Below are 20,659 nucleotides of genomic sequence, written 5' to 3'. Positions count from 1 at the left end.
CTCATGCTGTGACAAGAACTGTCCCAAGCACAGGAGTCAGGAAAAGGCATTATTTAGGACTAAGGCTGAGTCAGTAGAGCAAGGTAACCAAGCATGTGACTTCATGAAAAAAAAACAGAAAAGAACTACAAAAGGTGATAGACTGACTTTATCCAGGCTTGTAAAGGTGAAAGTTCATGTAAGCTTTAATTGTTCATCTTGACAACATTGTCTGCAGTGCTACGTCTAACATTGCTGGTGTAACTGGTGTTGACAGTGAAGGTAGAATGCTCTGTAATGCTTCCAGTTGTTCCTAGAAATGCACTCTGTTACTATAGAATTTTTCCTCTTACTGGATGATTGTGCCATATTTTAAATTCACTTAAGGGCAAAAGTTTTCCAACAAACACTTATTCCTCTACAGGAACTTCCCAAGTTTCTTGAAGACCTTGCTTCAACTGATGCTGATCTGCCTTGGAACAGGTCTAAGAATCGTTTCCCAAACATAAAGCCATGTATGTGAGTCTACTGATCAACTTCCCCATTTTACTCTTTACTTTCTATAGTGCAGCATATATTTGGAATGCAAGTGTTTTTTGTTTGATCTGCTGTTGAAATGGCAGTTCAATCATGTCCACATTATGAAATAATTTTCTGTCAAGTAATATATCTTTTCTTTGTGTTTTTTAAAGACAGTTTTATTTGCAAGTAGCTTTAAAGTTGCTCTCACAAGCTTTAATATGCAGGTGCAAGAAACTGTAGCCTCAATAGTTTCTTAGCTTTGTAATTTAAGCCATGTAGCAAACTTTCTACCATTCTTGCTCGTTGGATTTTTTTCCCCTTTAGTAAGAAGTAATTTTTTTAAACATATAAAATCCACGTTTGTACATTTAGCCTGGTTATGCTTTCTTGTGGATATGTGTACATGTGCTACAAAGGTTCCACAGAAGATCAGAGTGACTGTATGATAACTTATAAGCCCAGGCTAGATATTATCACAGGAGACAGGAGTCTGTCTCTCTATACTCAACACTGCTTCATTTTTCAGTTAATAAGACAAGAAATGTCATTATTATTTTAGGCATTAGCTGTGATGTGAGATGGAGTGCATGGCATTCCTTGGTTAATAATGCTACATTCTGTGCTATTAACTTTTCAGAGCAGCTGTTCCTGCTACCTACTGCCTTGTTCAAGACAATACTCTAAGTTACAGTCACTAAAAATTTCTATTCATGAAACACAATGAAATACAAACAGACAAGATTCATGAATCTTTAACTTTGTATTCTAATTTGTTTTTAACTAAGTTGAGGATCAAACATGAAAATTTTGGTATTTCATATATGACATGTTTCTGCGTATGTACCATGGGACCAAATCAGAAACCCTCAGTTTGTTTTTTTTTTTAATAACGAGTTTACCTTATGTAAAATAAATAAAATTATGTAAAAATGCCAGGATCTGGCTCAAATCTGTGACCTGGGCAACAAGTACATAGAAAAAACTGTCAGATCCCTGCCCCTGCTGTCTGATTCACACAGAAGTTGTGTGTGCTAGAACAACATGGCTCTTAGTACACAGGCTACTTTTAGGCAGAGAATACTTCCACACGTACATCACATTGAAGGTTTTGGCACACTGACCATTTAAATTAAGACGCATTATATAAAACATGCCTGGAACATTAAAGAATGACAATACAGTAATGGAAATAGGTTGAATTACCTTTGTAATTAGTGTTCTGCTACGTCAAATATTGTTATATCAACAACAATAACAGTATTTTTTATTTATTAGCATCCCAGGAACACTTATTATTACATATTTCTATGTTTTTTGAACAAATCTTTTGGTTAACTAGACTTTATTTCCATGATAGATAATAACAACAGAGTAAAACTGATGCCTGACGCTGGTATTCCTGGATCTGACTACATTAATGCCAGCTACGTGTCTGTAAGTAGAAAGTCTCTCATATTTTTAATATGTTTGTTTTCTGGTAGAAGAGAGAGTTAAAAAATAACTTGCAAGAAGAACAGAATTCTAATTTTTCTTTCATTTACTACAGCCACTGTTGCCATGGCATTTTTCAAGTGACTTCTGTGGCACTGAGCATGACTAGTTAAAAATACACATTATTGTATTTTCATTGCTAAGCAATGATTTCCAGTAAGAATCAAAACTGTGTCCAGCAAATTGCTTTTTATAAATTGTCTCATACCATTATCATTAAAGACAATAGTGAAACTCCCACAGAGGTCAATTGTTTAGACAGGTGTTATTTGATCTCTTGGTTCAGGAGTTAGAGTTGTTTTGTATGAACAGGACAATGTAAAGATAAACTGGAAACTTTTGCAGAAATGGCTTGAAGTTTTGGCATGGCCCTTATGGAGGAAAATGCAAATAGGCTTCTTGAGGAAGAAACTAATACTGTATTTCTCGTGCTCGGCTTTCTTCCTAGACTTTTCATTTTCTTATCATGTACTCAGTAAATTCTTTATCTATATTTTTACCTGATTTTTTGTCCTGTTGAAGCTCAAAGTGTGAATTATAATTATGCATTTAATTTCTTTTAGCAGTGGCTGGTGATCTCACATGAGGTCAAGACTTGATTTGCATTACACATTTTTCAAACACATAGCAAGACATGCAGACTGTAGTCTAAACTGATAACACAGTGGCAAGTAGAAATAGTTATTTCCAGGTAAATGAAAGACATTCACAGAGAATAAGCAATAGAGCTGAGAGCATCTTCCTTTCTCATTAGAAAATGTTGTTTATTCCCTTTATATGGAATATCTTTGTTCTGACAGCAGATAGGAAGATCCATGCCACTTGATGCTGGGACTATACACAGAAAAACTGAGAAGGCAAACGGACAGCTTGGAGCATGGCCTAGTCTTTACCCTTTCTATCACTACCTGACACGTCATGTCTTACGCAGGGAACATGAACAGCAACTTCCAAAAAGCTGCAGCAAAAGCCAGTTACAGAGTGTTCCCTGCTGAGATTTTGCTGGTCTTTACTGCATACAGGCATCTCACTTTGGGACACCATTCATCAGTAAATAGACAACTCTGGTGTTACCATTTCTCAAGGCTAAAGCTTTGCCCTTTAAATGCTCTCCGTATTTGTAGATGTGTAAATATATAAATGCATATAGCTGAACCTCTGCAATATGTGTATGTATATATTTACATACCTAATTATTTAGGTGTATATGCATACACACGCAGGATTACTCTAGAGGAGAAAAGACAACGCAGAAAGAATTGTGCCTTGCAGAATATACCACCTAAGGAGTCTTTCTGCTGTGCCTTTTGCAACTGGACGTGTCTATCTCGTATTGACCTTTTTAGCCACCAACATGCTTGTAACTAACATGGGTAGTGCCCTTCCCAAATCTTCGTTCGTGAAGCCTAGCCATGATATACATATGCACAAACATAAAGAGAGGAAAGGAGAAGTCTTGCATATAGTTTTAACAAATGGGAACTCTGCTGCTACTTTTATTTTCATTGGTTAAACAAGAAAAAGTCAGTAACTGAACTGTGAGCTTTGCATCCCTGAATCATAGTTTCTCACCTCACTCTCAAACTGGGGAGGATTAACATAATTTCCCATTTCCACCTGTTCTTTATATTATAGATGGAGTAAGTAACAGGCAGCTGTGAATTATAGGGCTATAATTCCAATAAGGAGCTTTGATGGTGCTATAAACGACTGTGTCAGTTGTTTTGAGCAATAAGCAGAACTCTGTGATATTATAAACTGCTAGTACTACAGCATAAATTTATTGTTATTATTGTTATTATTTTACTTTCTGTAATACATAATAGTTCCTCTATGTATGCTTTGTTTCTTTGAGGAAACAGATCCAAGTGAAACCACGCACTGACAGCACTTGCACAGATTTTTTTTCAACAAACTTCCTCCCAAGTTTTACGTCAATTTAAAAATGAATTAAACAGTAGAAGACAACACCAAAATAAAAGTCAATGTCTACAGTAGGTTTCTCGAATACCTTTTATGAGAGATCATTTTCTTTGAGTAAGCTCCAGCCCTAAGTTACAGCAGATCCCTGATGAGCACAAGAAGAACAAGGTCATCAGTGGAGTGTATCTTGCACTGGCTCTCAGACTGCTCCTTAGTTGTTTCCCTGGTTCCACTGCTCCTTTGCACTACGTTGGCCACCTCTTGACATAGTTCTTGGTGGACTCTGCCTAGATCTGCAGGAAGGCTAGTATGAAGGCTTAGATACTTTTAATTGGGAATTGATGACCTGATATCCCTGCTAAATGCATTTCTATTAGCATGGCATTCCCCTATCTCTGACTAGGTTTTAGCCTTAGGCATGACAGATACAGGCACAACTATGAGTCACATGCAAGCTCCTTTTTTTCTTTGCCAACAATTATGTGTAAAATATTTTCTTTTTCTTAGGGTTATTTATGCCCAAATGAGTTTATTGCAACTCAGGGACCATTACCAGGAACGGTGGGCGATTTCTGGAGAATGGTGTGGGAGACAAGAGCTAAAACACTTGTGATGCTTACACAATGTTTTGAAAAAGGACGTGTAAGTTACCAGTGTACCAATTAAAAGCATTTGATATAAGTGGAAATTCTGTATGTAGTTTCTGTCAAGATTATAATACAATACTGTTAATTAATTAGTAATCATCTCCCTGCAGATAAGATGTCATCAATACTGGCCAGAAGATAATAAACCAGTGACTGTGTTTGGGGATATAGTGATTACTAAATTGATGGAAGATATTCAAATAGACTGGACCATCAGAGATCTAAAAATTGAAAGGGTAAGCCAGAACTGGAAGTTGATTTTATAAAATCCATCCAACACCCCAAAGAATATCAGATGTGCTCCATCCCACCCAACTACCCCCTCAGTATTCTTCTTTTAATCTTTTAATGCATATACGCTGTACTACCTGGTTGTCCTGCACTTTGTTCTCATTCATGTTTTATTTCCTGAGAATTTCTATCACAAAGAGGTCAGATATCTTTCTGACAAGCTTTGAAGGGCCTATCAGGGTTACTGAAACTCTGATATGGTGGGAGGTGAGGTTTCTACTTGGGCACCTCAATTGTCTCTTCTAGAAAGGAGTAATCCTAGCCATTCCGGAATCAGACAAATCCCTTTGAATATATCCCTCTCAGATTAAAGGGAAAGATTCTCTGGTGCAGCTGTTTTGCATTGTACCACCAGCCGTTTTGACCCCCACCCCCAGGAGATGCACCCAATATAAATGAGAATCATCAGTATTACTCCCATTCTGTACTGGGAAGTGAGGGTAGGGCTGCAGCGTAGATCCGCGACTATAGTTCCCACTCTTTGGGAAAATTACTACCCAGCATTAAGTCAGAGCAGCAGGTAGACTCAGTAACAGTCTGGGAATAATGACCCAAGATTAAGTCAGCCTTTTTATGCACCCCCAGCCTTGATCTGTGTTGTACATAGTGCAGCCAGATCCTAAGAACTGAACTTGGCTATCCAAATGCACGTATTACCATTCTGTGGCATGTGCATGTGACAAAAGGCACACAGGGGTTAAGGGATTGTCTCAGTGGTCACCCAATAAGGATATATTGTGCACATAGTACAGGGCAATTGAACATTTAAAAATGATTGGGAGAAGATAAATCCTTTTTCAGCTAAAATAGAACATAGAGTAAACAAGACTAGAAAAGGGACTATTAAGAGTAAAAGAGCATGCCAGCAAAATGTGAAGTCGCCTGTGTTAACCAGGGAGAGGCTGAGAAGATAATCTGACTTGACTAGGTGATCCATTTACTATAGGTGAACTACCCTGCACAAGAAGTTATGCCCTTTACAAGCATGCCATTAAATGTGCCATATTGCTGGTTTTAAGATTGTACTTCATCTTCCCTTCACAAATGGGTGGATTCTTCATGATCCTCCACTGAAGGTAAAAAGCATATGTGAGGCAAATAACTCAAAATTATTGCCATATTGCATCTCTTTAATTTTTATGTTGATCAATTAAAAAAAGCATAGACATGAAGTAGTTTCTACACATAATTACTCACAGTTGTTCAGTGTTTCTTGCAATATGAAAGGAGCAAGTGATTGATTCAAAAGAAATTTAAAAAAAATAGGAACTGGCTCATTACACAACAGTTTATTAAACTGTGTTACTCCTTGCTGCAGGATATTGTGAATGCTAAAAACTTACAGGGCTTCAAAAAATCTTCATAATTTAGTAGAAGAAAATTCTGACAAGTACTATTAAATTTTGAGATACTGTCTCTGGCTAAATTCACAAGTCACAAACTACTAAGGATATTCTGGGGAATATAAATACATTGTTGTAGTGTTTTATAATGTTCCCTAATATTTTTCCTTAACCACTGTTGGAAACAGGATATTGATCTTGACAGGCCTTTGGCATAATCCTGTTTGTTCATTTTTACGTCCTTCATAAACGATTTAGATATCAGATCATAATCTGCTCTTCTCTTTAGATTGCTCTTACTGCTACTCTGATTGAGAGGGCATCAAACACTTAGAAAATATATCAGTGTTTACCAGTGTATGTGTGTTTGCCTTCACTACACCGGATCAGTCTTGGGAGTGGTTGCTTTTTCCTAAACAAATTTCTCATTCCAGTTCACTAATCTTCTAAACGAGCCATAGAAATTTCAACCTTCAATCTAAAAATTAGATTGATATAGTGACTGAAGTCAAATGGAGAGTGACTACCAAAGTCATTAATAGTTCCTGAAAGATGCACTTGATGCCATCTCAAAAAAACCCCACCTGCCATAAGTTCTGCGCACAACAAATTATTCCTTCATGCCAGTACATCTTATAATTATTATGCTATTCTGACTATTTTTTACATAAAATTTTTGAGAAGGCTATATGTGACTTACTGAACCTTCTGTAATATTTCTTCTGTAAAAATTACATTATTTTATATTTTTCAGCATGGAGACTGCATGACGGTGCGGCAGTGTAACTTTACTTCTTGGCCAGAACACGGAGTCCCTGAAACAACTGCACCAATTATCCATTTTGTAAAACTTATCCGTGCAAGTCGAGCACATGATAACACACCAATGGTGGTTCACTGCAGGTAAGCACATTCACCAAATCATTGTTTAGTGTCTTAGAATTTCAAGTGCATATTAAAGTGCAGGGAAGTTGCCAGAAGAAAAACAATGAAGACTGAGTGCACAGACATGGTTCTAGTATGGACAGCAATGAAGTTTCTCTAGCAGTTCTTAGTCCTTTCTGGGAGGTAAAATGCCGAAGTGTGTCTGTTCTTTCATTCATGGAAATCCATTGAGGTGACGTTAGTGAAATTATTGCTTCAACAATTACCATAAGGTACTCCTGGATTTATCTCTGTTTTCCTCTTTAAACATAAGAATAGGAATAGCAATGGCACGTGTTTATTTAAATTACTTCTATTATGATTAGAGCTCTTCTTAACAAATAAGTATTAAAAATGTATTTATAATGTACATGTCACATATCATAAGGAAGAAACTATTTGGAAGCCACAGAGAATGACAAATAGGAATAAAGGTTTGCATAGACCACATTTCAAACTCAATTGCCTATAAACAGATAAAATCTATATTTAGACTCTTAAATAAATGGTCTGGTGGTTAGAGGTGTTCAGCTGTCATAGTTCCAATTGGTTTCAAACTCAACATCCTTAAACCGCTATTTCAAAGAGTAAGTGTGTGAGGAAGGCTGTCTTAAGGAAAGTGATGAGTGTGTCTGCATTTTTTGTGCAGGTTGGTGTTCCTGGTGAATGAGTGGGCACACTCCAAAATAGCGATCTGAACTCAGATTTGATTCTTTGCCTCATTCTCACTTGATGTTAGGAAATATGTGAAAGAAAAGCTGGCTTTGGTGCCACAAATCTCTGCCCTAACTACCCACTTTATCACGCATGGGAGTTCTTTTCTTTTGTCCTCAGTGTCCTAAGGGTGCCACCCATGATGGATGGTAAAGCCTCATTTATTAGATATCGTCTTTGACAGACATTTGCCTATACTGCAAGGGCCAGAGAGACTATTACAGGAGAGAACAACACACTCTTCATGTTTTCAGAACACTGGCATTCTCTGGAATCCCTCTGCAATGAATCCTACCCTGTTTTCAGAACGCAGATATGTAAAGGGGCCACCATGGGCCAGATACTCCACCTGTGCTCAAATTCCTAATGTTTATAAAACTTCATTATGTGTTTTCATATCCAGAGAACTCATTTATTGCTTTCTGGTCGTTAGTTTTGCAAGTTCAAGAGTTTTGCTGTATATCTCCTGATTATCTGCAGTGATATACCCTTCATTTATTATACCAGTTGCAGAGAAGTCTGATAGTGATTTTCAGAAAATCCTGTTCGTTATGAGGCCTTTAAATAAAACACTAGCTGCTAGCATGTCTTGCACACTTATCCTCCTTTTAGAAGTATTTCCTTTAAAATGTTTTGCTAGATCCCATGTAGTTTTGTGTGAAATACCAAAAGTATCTCAGAATCCAAGTGTGATTTTGCAAAATTTTATCACTTTTTTCTTTCCATTAGTGAGTTCTGGAAAACTCACACAAAAGCTGTAGAATCTTTTTTCCACTTAAACAGGTTTGGTTTAGTTATATTTCATTTGTCTGATGGAACCGCTTTGTAAAATCAAAATCAGAACATGGCTCAAATCAAGATGGCTCAAGATTTCACTTTATTGCATTCAGCAAGGAGACACACATGTCACAAAATGTAAATACTGAAAAAAGATTTAGGAGTTTTTTCCGAAGTTTTCTTTTCACAATAAACTTAATTTATCTAGAATATTCTATGAAAATATGAAAAGCATTAACATAAAGGCTTTATTTTATCTGGTGTATCATGTTTGCAGTGCTGGCGTTGGAAGAACAGGTGTTTATATTGCACTTGACCATTTAACCCAACACATAAATGACCATGATTTTGTGGATATCTATGGACTTGTAGCTGAGCTAAGAAGTGAAAGAATGTGTATGGTACAGAATCTGGTAAGATTTATCTATTTTACTTTCCTGTTGTTAAAAAGTCAATCATCTCATCTCCTGATCTACAAACAAAACTAGAAAGCTCATAATAATCAGCTGTATAAAACATTTTCTACCAAATCCTGCTTATATTTATTTCAAACAATGTGCAGATATATGGTCTGTATCTATTTAGGTATATTTGGCCAGCAAGGTCTTGACAAGTGCTGAAAAGAGTGATATTTAGACTTTAGAACTTACATAGAAATTTCTCAGTATTTGAGAAAGTTTATTTCAAGTTTTGGGTGAAGAACAGTTGTTAATATAAAATTGATTTGCTCATTCATTGACTTTATTTACTACTTAAATGTAATTTTTTTGTGTATGGATATGTGGCATAGTCCTCTAAACTTTTAAATATTTATTTACCGCTGAACTCATTATTGATTCCTTGATTCTGTTTCAGTTGCATCAAATAAAATAGCACATACGGATAGATTTAAGCACAGACTTCAGTGTTCAAAATCAAGGCAATGGTGGGTTTGGGGTCTAAAAAAAGTACATTTCTAGCAGATTTATTCAGTATGGATATAAGTTTGTGATGAACTGCTGGTGAGGAAGACCTCTGCTATATCTGGAATTCTGAGTATATGTAAAGGAGTAATAGAAGAATTTAAAGTTGATCCTAAATGTCCAGTGGAACAGAAATTAGCTGTGTTTGCATAAGGCTTCTGGCACAAGTCTACTGCAGGCCAGATCTAACTCACGACCTGAAGCCTTTAAGTCTACAGAACAACTCACTACCTTCTCAGTATGGATGAGTAGTTTCAGGATGAACCTTCTCATAACTGATGGATTTAAAGTGATTTTAATGTAAGGAGACTTGCTCCACTGGGAATGCAATTCTGCTATTCCTTATCACTGCAGAATATATGAAAAATGTGTCAGAATATACAAAGCAGTTAACCTCTCTTCAATAACTGCACTTCAGAAGATTTTGCAAGACCTCCTGTGATACTCTGCCATGATATATCTTGTAAGGTGCAGTCTGATTACCATTTGCTTTAAATTTTCCTGTTTGAAGCCTTGATGAAATTAAACAATTGCCAGGACTTTCTTGTGATGATGAATCCTGGGAATGCTTTTTGGTTGTTGTTTTACGCTTTTGACTAGAAGTAGAATTGTCTGAAAATAAATCAAAGGCTAGAAGAAAATTTAATGGGAGCACTCCCAAAATAAAATATTTAAATGATAAGACATTAGATAAGATCAATGTACATTTTTAAAATATGTATAATTTTTGTATACCTCCTCATGCGCATATTTGGGCAGGGACTAGGAAAAGGTGCGCCAAAATGCTATACAAGATGATGGTGTCATAGTTCTGATTTCCTAACAGATCAAGTATCAATTTATATGCTAGTTGCAAAAGTCTGAAACAGGTTGTTCTCTGTCCAGGTCATTTCTAACTCATGTTTGCAAGACTACAAAAGTCAGATCAGCAACAAAACTTGCCCAAAGGGAATCAATCTTGTAAAGTTTTATGGTGGGTTGCTATTCTGAGAGTTCTGCTATAAAATACTGTTGAGTTGCCTATTAATCAGATTTTATGTGATCAGCACAAAAGATATAAAGAGAGGAGCAATTCCTTCCCAGGGCTCAGTTTAGAGATCCATCAGTCAAACTGTCTGTAAAATCTATGGGTAAAATAAGTAAAAACTGCTTGTTCTCAGACCTGTATTTTGCTTGTTTATAGCTTCAAAATAGTTTTTCTTTTGCAAACAGTAGCAATCTGTTACTGTAGCCAATGGATGCAGAATACGGATGCAGTTAAGAATTTCATTGATTCTGGGAAAATAACTTGTTACACATACATTGCCCAGGTAGCCTCTCCCCTGACAAACCCAGAAAGATTTTCATTGGTACATCAGAGGCAGCTGTATGAATACAAAAGATTACAGAGCTTTCAGAGTCTGCCTTCTGAACTGGAATAACTAATCTAAACTCCACCGAAACTTCAGACCTTCATTCTAGAAATCCATATTTGTCCAACAGACATGTTAAAGTTTATCTTGTTGCCAAGTACAAAGGCTAGTTTGTACAAAGTAATGCCACGCTACTAGTTTAGTAAGAAAGCTATTGAAAAGTGTAATGGTACCGTGTGCTTCAGGGGCTTATGAAAGACTGTTTTAATTACCCACAGCTCTGGAACTGTGAGCATAAAACATATCTGTGTAAGAGATTTCTCTTATACATCTGAGATACTTGACTTGAAAACTGATGGCAGTTCTGAAACAAAATATCAATTATTGAGCAAAAAAAAATTACTTATTTTTACCTGGGCAAAAGTCAACGATAACAAAGTGATTTTGGTAGAGATATTCCAAATCTGTCTTGACAAGGTTCTGGGAAACATATTTTAGCTGACACAGCTTGAGCAGTGGGTAGTTGCACTAGATAATCTCAAGAGGCCTCTTCCAACCGGAACAAATCTCTGATACTGTGATCTGGCTTGTTTTCTGCATCTACATATACAATACTTCTTCTATGTGAAGATACGCTTAATCTATTTATTATATTTCTATCTATTTTCATTCCTTTATTTCATTCTTACATTGCCTTATTTTGTTCTTCTCTTTTCAGACTTTATGTCCTTGGAAGTGTCAAATTAACTTTAGTTGCCCATACTTTGCATTATAGTCTGTTAAAAATGAGGCTACAGTTCAAGAAGTATCACTAAAAATACTGTGGTTTTTTTTTTTGCTCCTAGCAATGGTGCATGTTCCTAGAACATAAAAGTTTAGCTTTACTTGAACTTCTGCATTTGAGTGCACCCTGCTGGTTTTCTCTGTGCTAGAAAGAGGGGAATTTTCTTATCTAAATATTACGTTCATATGGTTCAGTTTCTTCAGTCTGAATCTAGTGGCAAAAAGTCTTTTCATAGAATGAACCTTCACAGAAAATTGTCGAATAGCTTATTAGTCTCAGTTATGGCTAGTGTAATTTCATATATCTTGCTGTACATAAGGATTAATATGTTTTGACAAATTTTAAAGCATTATGCTTCATAATGAATGAAATCAGATCAGGCATATATGATATGGTCACTGAAGTACTGAGATTGCTGAGTTAAACTGCAGTTACTTTGAGAATATCTAGATGTTATAAAAAAGTAAAAGACATTTTGGTATTAGAAGTACATCTAATCAAGCATCTTTAAATTTACATCTTACAGGCACAATATATATTTTTGCATCAATGCGTATTGGATCTGTTGACAAGCAAGGGAAGTAGTCAGCCCATATGTTTTGTAAATTATTCAGCACTGCAAAAGATGGACTCTCTGGATGCCATGGAAGGTAAGGAGATACAAACTGTCTCAAAATCATTTTTTCATAGACTTTTCCAGATTAAGAAGCAGGAAAAAAGTACTTTGACATTCATTTTTTGGCTTCAAAAATGTAAATTTCTAACATTTTGCTGCTCTTTATTCCTCATAGTAATAGCCATTGCTCAATCTTTCCACTTTTTTTTCCCTGCAAGATCTTTTAAATTCAACCAAAAATAGTTATCTGCCGTTAGTTACTACTTGTTTACAACGTAGGTTAATGTAATGTGTCTGTTTGTTTTGTAGGTGATGTGGAGCTTGAATGGGAAGAAACTACCATGTAAATACTAAGAGTAAACATGAAAGAAAATGAGATTTTGAAAGTTAGACATATTTTTCTAAGCACAGGGGCCAAAGTGAATTCCCCTATTTTGATGATTAAAGCAAACACAGATGATCAAAGCATCTTCTCTTCTATTAATGTGCCTTCATAAGTTGAAGTATTTTATTCAGAACACTGAGCAATAATGATTAGGAGTACTTTTGCACAGACTGCACTTCTGGTGTTATATGAATAGTGCACCCAGTATGTATAAAGTGTGTTTGAACATATTCCTTTTGTTTTGATTATCTTTGTAAAAGAAAAACGAGCCAAATAAGATGTAAAAATATCATATTCCCGTTGAACTTTTTTTGGTGTGAATTTGATGTGTTCTGCATGTTTTGGTTTTAAGTAAAAGCTACAGTTTCTTGAATCATTCTTGCTAGATTGGCTTCAGTGTTGTCAGCTCTTGCAGATTAATTCCAATACCATCATAATGATCTTTACATAACTGTATGCTCCGGTGTTTTGAATATTTTTTTTACAAGTGGTAGCATATCAGCTCATGATCCTGAACAGCTGAAGAGTCACCTTCTGACATGGAAAGGATTATTCAACTCTTACACAGCACACAGTAGCTCTTCAGGGACACTTGGGGCTATTTAAGCTATTTAATAATCAGCAGGTTGTTTTTTTAAATATATAATGGTGATTGCATATGTTCAATGCAGAAGAAAGTATTTAACATTCCTGCTACTTTTTCAAACAGATAAAACAAAGTAAAACTATAAATCTATTATCTATTACAAAGAATTTTAGATTGACTTATGTAAAAGAATGTCTAGAATTCATTCACATTTCTTGAATATAATACTATTCAGTATTTCAAAAGATTGCTCAAAATGTAATGTCAAGACATTTTATGACAGTGTTGTCAAGTAAAAATGTTCTTGCTCCTTCCTCAGGTTTGGCATCACTGTAGACACTGAAAATTATGGGAGCTAATATTTGGAGATTTAATAAAAGGAAACATCTTCCACTTCCACTAATGATGATGATGATGATTATTATTATTATTTATTATTATTGGAAAGAGATATGAAACAGGAATGAGAGAAGCGGGAAGCTCTTATCAGAGAAGCAGAGCAAAAATATGTAGAGTAGGAAGACTAGAGAGATAATTAAACTGTGTGCCCTAGTGTTGCATGGAAGTGACAATATTCAATTGATATTAGTGGGGGGAAGGGTTGATTGCTAAGTTTTTCTCTGTGTAAAGAAATGTATCATCATTCTGAATAACACTGAAAATGTGACCTTAATCTGAGTGCAAAACATAATAGCAAAAAGACTTCAGAGCTGCCATCTTATATTATGTTTAGACAGAAAAAATCAAAGATGCCTTATTGAGGCATCAAACTAAGAGAATTCGGAAAAAACCTCTTTAGAACCTTGAAATATGTATGTGAGGAGCTGTGGTTGCATGCACACACTCTGAATGGAAGAGTAAATGAACAAATCTTTCCATTTCTTGACTGTAGCTACCAGACGAAAATGCTATGCAATGTGTAACCTGATACTTTTCAGAAGAAAACGATAGTAGGTGCTTTTAGAAGCTGGCGAGATTGGTACAGTGAAGACCCTTTGTAATTTAACAGAAAGTGCTAAGTATCTAAAACGAAAATCAAAAGACAGTGTTTAAGGAGGTGGAAGTGGTCTACGAAGATATTTGGGCAATCTGTCTTTTAGGAAGATTGACGGTATTGTAAACATCACCTGTCAAGCTAAAAAGTAAACAATGCCTTTTAAAGCTGGATAGAGCAAGAGAGAGGTGATGTCCACAGCTGTTCACGTCTCTGGCAAAGCATTCGGTACAGCTCTAGTTTCATTTGGCTCCTATGAAACACGTGTTCTTCATTTATTATACATGTACTTTAAAGTATTCTGACAAATTGCTTATAGGGACTTACAGATGTTTTTCATCATTTGTAGTTGTACTTGGTAGCAGTACATGCTATGATAAATTGACACTATAGAGTCATAATCTTTTATAATTTTATATCCACAATAGTGGAATATCTGTATGTGTGCCATTTCTCTTTTGATTGGAGGAAAAATCTAAGAAGCCTTATGCAACTTACAGTTGAGCTCCAGAAGTTTCAAATGTGCTTAAGTGTTTTCTGTTTTTTATAAAATACTTAATGATGAAGACTCCTGTATACTCCTTTAGGGAACCTGCCTGTGGTCAGACACTGCACTTGGTAGTCTGGTGGTCTGACAACTTAGTAAGAGACCAGAAAATGTGCGTTTCTTTGCTGTAGAGGCAAAGCAAAAGCTGAAAAGTAATTCAAGTAGTTTACTGTACCATTTGATGTAAGCGATCTCATATGTTCTACCTTGATACATTTTGCATTGTCTTCAGGGTAAAAGACAATAATCATAATAAAGTGGCCACAACTCATAAGATATATGGTCAGGGAAAGAAATATCTCCAAACAACTCTCTCCAAGAACTGGTTTTCAGTATAAACATAGCAGTAGTTCACTGACCTTCTTGTGTCTGCCAATGCTTTACAGGGGTAGGAGAGCATCTATATATCAGAAAATTCCTCCAGACCTTGGTGCAGTCATGAAGAAAGAATTTCCACAGTCTCTTGTCTTTCATCCCTCCTTCCCTTATGCAATGACAGCTATGGTGGTTCTACTGACAGCACTGTAGAGCTGGAGGCAAGCAATTTCTCTTTTAAGAGTATGCGTATATAAATAAAGCAGCACACCAATTCATTTTTAATATCATCACTCGATTTTCTACAAATTCTTGTCATTACTAATATATCAAGAGTGTACTCTATCAAAATTAGAAAAGGAATAAATAAAAATTGGAGAAAAATTCAGAAATTCTATAGGATGATTCAGAGATTCTCTAGGATTATTGCAATTGTATTGAAACTAAGTCATACTGTATTAAATTATCTGGGCAACTTCTAGAGGCTGATATGTCTCCATACACAGAAGAAGCAGTCTTTATATATGTATTTATAGCCAGTTCTGCTGGACATCATTACGAGAGGCTACTGTCAGGGTCCTTAAAAACTGATCCGTTCTGTTCACAAAGGTAACAGAAAGACAGCAGAACATCACATTCATGTTGAATTTTAATCTTATACTGTTAAAAGAGTTGATAAAAATAATTGTGCAAAGTTGTGATTTTATTGTATATATGGAGCTATTCAGTAATTTAAATTCACAACATTATGTGAAAGATTAATAACATGAATTAATCTGTGTAATACCCTCTGTGTACTGCTGTAATACAGAGTATGCTCGTAAGCAGTTACTAAGACAAAGCACGAAAGAGCAATGAGTCAATCATATTTTTTACTAAGGTAACAAGACAGGGAGATTTCTTGGTTGAATACAGAAATCACAAAGCATCCTAGATCTGAACATGAATTTGCAGATTCAGGACACAGAGCCCTGCAAAATCTGTAAAGAGAAAAGATTTTCTCTGAATATTTTGACAGCAAGTTACAACAAAATTTGAGATGTACCTGTTTCAGAGGGTATTACATGTATGTTATAACACATCATTGTCTATCCATGAAAACAAATGATAAAAATAGATCCAAATTAATTTCTATTTTAAGACCTATGAAAAGTAATCAGTTAGCTCTCTGGTTTAGAGGATATGCATATGATAATAACGAATTCAGGGTTGTTTTATAATTAAACTACATGCCCATTCAGTGCTGAAAAAATCTGTAATGCCTTGAGTACAGTCAACTGTAACTGGAAACCACTGACACATAGTGCTGAACATGTCTTTGTCGATTTTGATTTTAAGGAAAATGTACTGAAAGGTGATCCACTGTTTCAACCACTTCTCTGTGACTGTTGTGTCACCACTCTATGTATGGTGTTGAAAAGACAAGTCCTCTCAACATTGTTCTCCATGGTTTATTCTTTTTTCTAATGCTGTATTGCTTGTCTATATGTGATTATACTAGAAGGAATTGTAAACAGTAATATGGATCCTCTGAATTCAAATACTGCAGGCATGATCTACAGGTGTGTAGTGGTCTTACTTCAAAACGTTTCTCTATCTCCTTCCCATGAGTTGATTTCCAAATGACATCATAGAATATCAGCTGCATTTTTGGGCTGACTCTTGTTCAATACATTTTCTGCCCTGCCCTATCTGTGGCTACAATTGCGAGGTATGAGGCAAGTGCAAACCTGCTTTTGTCATCTGTGGTCTCAGAGCTGAACTGTGGTATCGGTTGCATATCTTTGCAACATTGGCACTGTATGCAATTGTAAGGGTAAGCTGGCTTCCTATCCAGGAGTCCCCCCTACTGCTATAAGAAATTCTGGTATAAATTTTAGCACTGGTCATTGTTCAGTGTCAGCTGAAAAAAGTGTTTGATGTTTTGCATGGCCATTCTCTTCTCCCAATTACTTTTCCCAAACAATGCTGACCTAATTCTTATTTTAATTATTTATTCTGACAACTCCCTTATCATGTAGGCCCTTTTTTAGATTCTACTATGTAAAGAAACATGAAAATCAATGGCTTTTCAGCACTGAGTAACAGTGTATGATACATTTCATAGATCCAACATCAACAGGCAGTTTGAAATGAAGTTGTGACTCTGTATTTCAGTTGAAAGATAACATTTAGAAGGTTTCAGATATATTTAGATCATCTTACTCTGCTTGTTGATTAGTGTAACCAGGGTGATCTTTTTGTAGGATGACAGCTGCACCCAGCTATCCACTGTAATCATGAATAAACCATTCCAATACTCTTTACAGTCAATACTGTAAAAGCCGAGAGAAGTTTTACAAGGATGTTCCTGAAATATTTTGCAGGAGATGGAGTTCTGAATGATATAAAAAGAATACTTGGATACTGGAAACCTAATGTGCAACTAAAGCTGTGCCATTCACAGCTGCATTCCATCAAGCCTGCTGAGCAGGGTGTGTGTCATAGAACACACAGAGAATATTTGGGACAACATAACACAACCTTTGAGCTGAGTACTGCAAGACATAAGGAACTCTTGCCATCCATGCAGAAATGCACTTAAATAAGGTTTACTGTAAAATGTTCCTGGCTTACTTGAAAAACATAAGTGCAGGAAACACCTATTATTACAACTTGTAATAATTTGTGATTCAAGTTAGCGCTAGGAACCAAAGGAATCTATTTAATCAATTCTTTCACTAATCTTAAATATAGAAACAAATATTTTGACACCACAAGTGTGGAACATGGACAGATAGAATATAGACAAAGATTTTCTTCCACTAACAAAGGCACTAGCAGAAAAGTAGTTAAACCTCTATGTCCTGCTCTTTTCTTCAGTCTGCTGTATGCATGTGCTCACCAGCTAGGAATAATTTCAGATAAATAGAATTTATTCACTTTTAATTTGATTCATATATAGGTAATCTCTTTCTCAGAATCCAGCATAAAACAATTACAGAACATTGCTTTTTCATTTATCAGTCTACTGTTTAGATTCACAGTAGCTCCATTTAACTATTTTTCTTACAGAATTTTACTAATTCTCTGTCAATATTACACAGACAAAATACATAGTGTGAATTTGGGCTTACATATCGTGCACAGAATTCTTCATTGAGCTGCACTAACACAATATTGCACTCCAGACATGGGCAAGGAATTGACCTGAGGAGACTGACTGCCTAGCATGTAATCTTACTCCTTTTTGAGAACAGGATAGTTATCTGACTGTCCCAGTCAGGGAGTCCAGAAAATGTTTCCAAAGTTGTCTGACATTTATATGTAGGAGTTTAAACTGAACTTTTCTCTGCTAAGTATGAACAAGAAAAATCAGGACTATTACTGTTGCTGTTAGCAACTCATCTTTGCTGCTTAGGATACCAAGAAGTAAACCTCTTGTTTTACTGGTATTAACAGTGCTTTTAGCTTACAGAGACTTACTTTTGTCTTCTCAATATGCACTTAAAGTTTTGACACATTTCTGTCCTTTATATCGTTTTTTTTCTCTTTCAGAGTGGGGATTTGGAGATACTGACTTTTGAATAGTTACAGGTTGCCTAACAAATATATTGAGCTATCCTGATAAAATAACCATTTGAAGGATGCTTTGATAAAAAATGTTCTATAATAATGGCCAGATTATTGCAATTCCTCAAAAATATACCTATATCCTGTGGGGTGGCCATTATTGTAAGAACTTATCTACTAAATATGCTGTACACTAAGAGTGCAACTGAATGCTCATGAAGGCAGATACATTTATCACTTCTTGATTTTCCCTAAGCAGGTATTGGGGACATATCAGGTCGCTGGTTAATGGAGATTGTGTCAGCTGTAGTAACTCTGTTAAAATTTAATGAGACAGAGATTCCTCTCCTGCATACTGGTGTGCTCTCTCTGAAACCAGAAGGGACACCTGGCATCACTACCAGAGCTAACTGGTAGTCAGAGAAAGATGGGCCTCTCCTAGTGTGGGAGAAAATCTGTTCTTAGAGTCAAGTTTTCATGGACTGTGTATGTCTGAAACAAATCACTTAATTTCCTTGTATCTCAGCTCCCTACGCCCAAAAAATAAAAAGTAATTTAAAAAAAATTAAAAATTGTATTAAACCTTTTTCCCCCTAACATCTATGTGTCCTATGCATTTGTCTTTGGAAGCTCTGTGGCGAAACCAGTTTTTCCCAAAATGTCTTCGCACACCTTCTATCACAACTAAGAATACCATCAAAGTAATAAATTCTTTCTCCTATAATATCATCCCAAAACAAACTAAAAAATGGCCAGAAGATAGTCAAGAGCCACAATGGATGGCATCTTTGCAACACAGTGCTCATGCTTTGCTTTCCTTTCATGATTTCTTCAGTTCTCTCACCTTGACAATAAAGAATTCCAGTGGCTCTCCATATGGAGCTAAGAGAGACTTTGCCAAGAGCTAACTTTATCTTTCTGGAAAGGTTCCAGATGAGCATCTTGGGAGTACAGCATGTAGTTTTCACATTTGCCCTCTTTTTCAGTCTTTGGGAAAAAAAATTTCCTGGCTCTGTGTCTGGAATAATAGAAAAATTACAATAATTAACTGAAGATGCCAGCATTTTTAATAGCTTGTGATCACTGCTACAATATACCACAGTCACATATTCTTTATCAAGTACGCATACACGGGCAATACTCAAGCCCTTGAAACTAAAAGCACATCCAAACCAGTCAGGTCAGGTATGATTAGCTTGCTTCATGACCATCACATCTTGATCTACAGAAGTAATTGGTTCTGATTTAAAATATAAATTTTGGGCTGTCATATTATCTGGTTCTCCAAAACCAGGAAAAATGTTCACCAGTGTCATGTAAGGAGACTTCATGAAACATAAAATTTCTTCAGCAGCTGAAAGAGGGAGAATGGTTCCACTGAGAGAAAACTAATAAGCAAGTGTCAAAATGGGCAGCTGGTGTCAATTCCAGAAGGATTTAAAAATCAGACATGAGCTTGATAACAATGTATTAATGAAGCCAGTGTCTATAGGAGAACAACCTGGTACTTAGCAAAAATCCATTTTGAACAGTATGTTTGACACAGCATGTATTAAAATGTTTAGGAGAAAAGAATACTGTATTAATTAAATACAGAAATACTATATTTCATTGGTATCCAACATCAAATTATGTGTTTTGCTTTTTCCTGACAAAGAAATTCCAAACACAAATCAGAGTTGGCTAAAAAGTTCATCTTTCAAAGATGTAAATCTGTGATAAAGCCTTTATGGTTTTATTTCTAAGAAACTACAAATCAAGTGAAATGAGATTTTCTATTACTATTTTAAAATAATTCTTTATGATCTACGTAGGATATTTTCAATCACATTTAGGAAATCTACAGTATATCCTGTAGAACTATGTATAGTTCTGGAGAAGGACTGCAAGAATAATTTTAGTCTCTGTATTTCAGCAGAGGCTAGCCTTCTGCTGCACACGATTCAAATACAGTT

At 35.7% G+C, this 20,659-nt stretch overlaps 1 protein-coding gene across 1 annotated transcript in view; it reads left to right on the top strand.

The window, feature by feature from the left end:
* PTPRQ (protein tyrosine phosphatase receptor type Q) overlaps positions 1–16,709 on the top strand; it is a 135,014-nt gene extending 118,305 nt beyond the window's left edge. Inside the window, exons 56-63 of the mRNA XM_027747790.2 lie at positions 404–494; positions 1,859–1,935; positions 4,423–4,557; positions 4,673–4,798; positions 6,951–7,099; positions 8,889–9,024; positions 12,236–12,359; positions 12,635–16,709. Of these exons, the coding sequence (XP_027603591.2) occupies positions 404–494; positions 1,859–1,935; positions 4,423–4,557; positions 4,673–4,798; positions 6,951–7,099; positions 8,889–9,024; positions 12,236–12,359; positions 12,635–12,672 (876 nt within the window). The 3' untranslated portion in view covers positions 12,673–16,709. The remainder of the gene's footprint in view (positions 1–403; positions 495–1,858; positions 1,936–4,422; positions 4,558–4,672; positions 4,799–6,950; positions 7,100–8,888; positions 9,025–12,235; positions 12,360–12,634) is intronic.
* Positions 16,710–20,659: the final 3,950 nt, after the last annotated feature.

Source organism: Pipra filicauda, unplaced genomic scaffold, assembly GCF_003945595.2.
Source record: "Pipra filicauda isolate LSUMZ 115617 unplaced genomic scaffold, ASM394559v2 scaffold4_size7858003_pilon, whole genome shotgun sequence".
NCBI lineage: Eukaryota > Metazoa > Chordata > Aves > Passeriformes > Pipridae > Pipra > Pipra filicauda.
The sequence above is the reverse complement of the archived record's forward strand: the minus strand, read 5'-3'. Positions and strand labels throughout refer to the sequence as shown.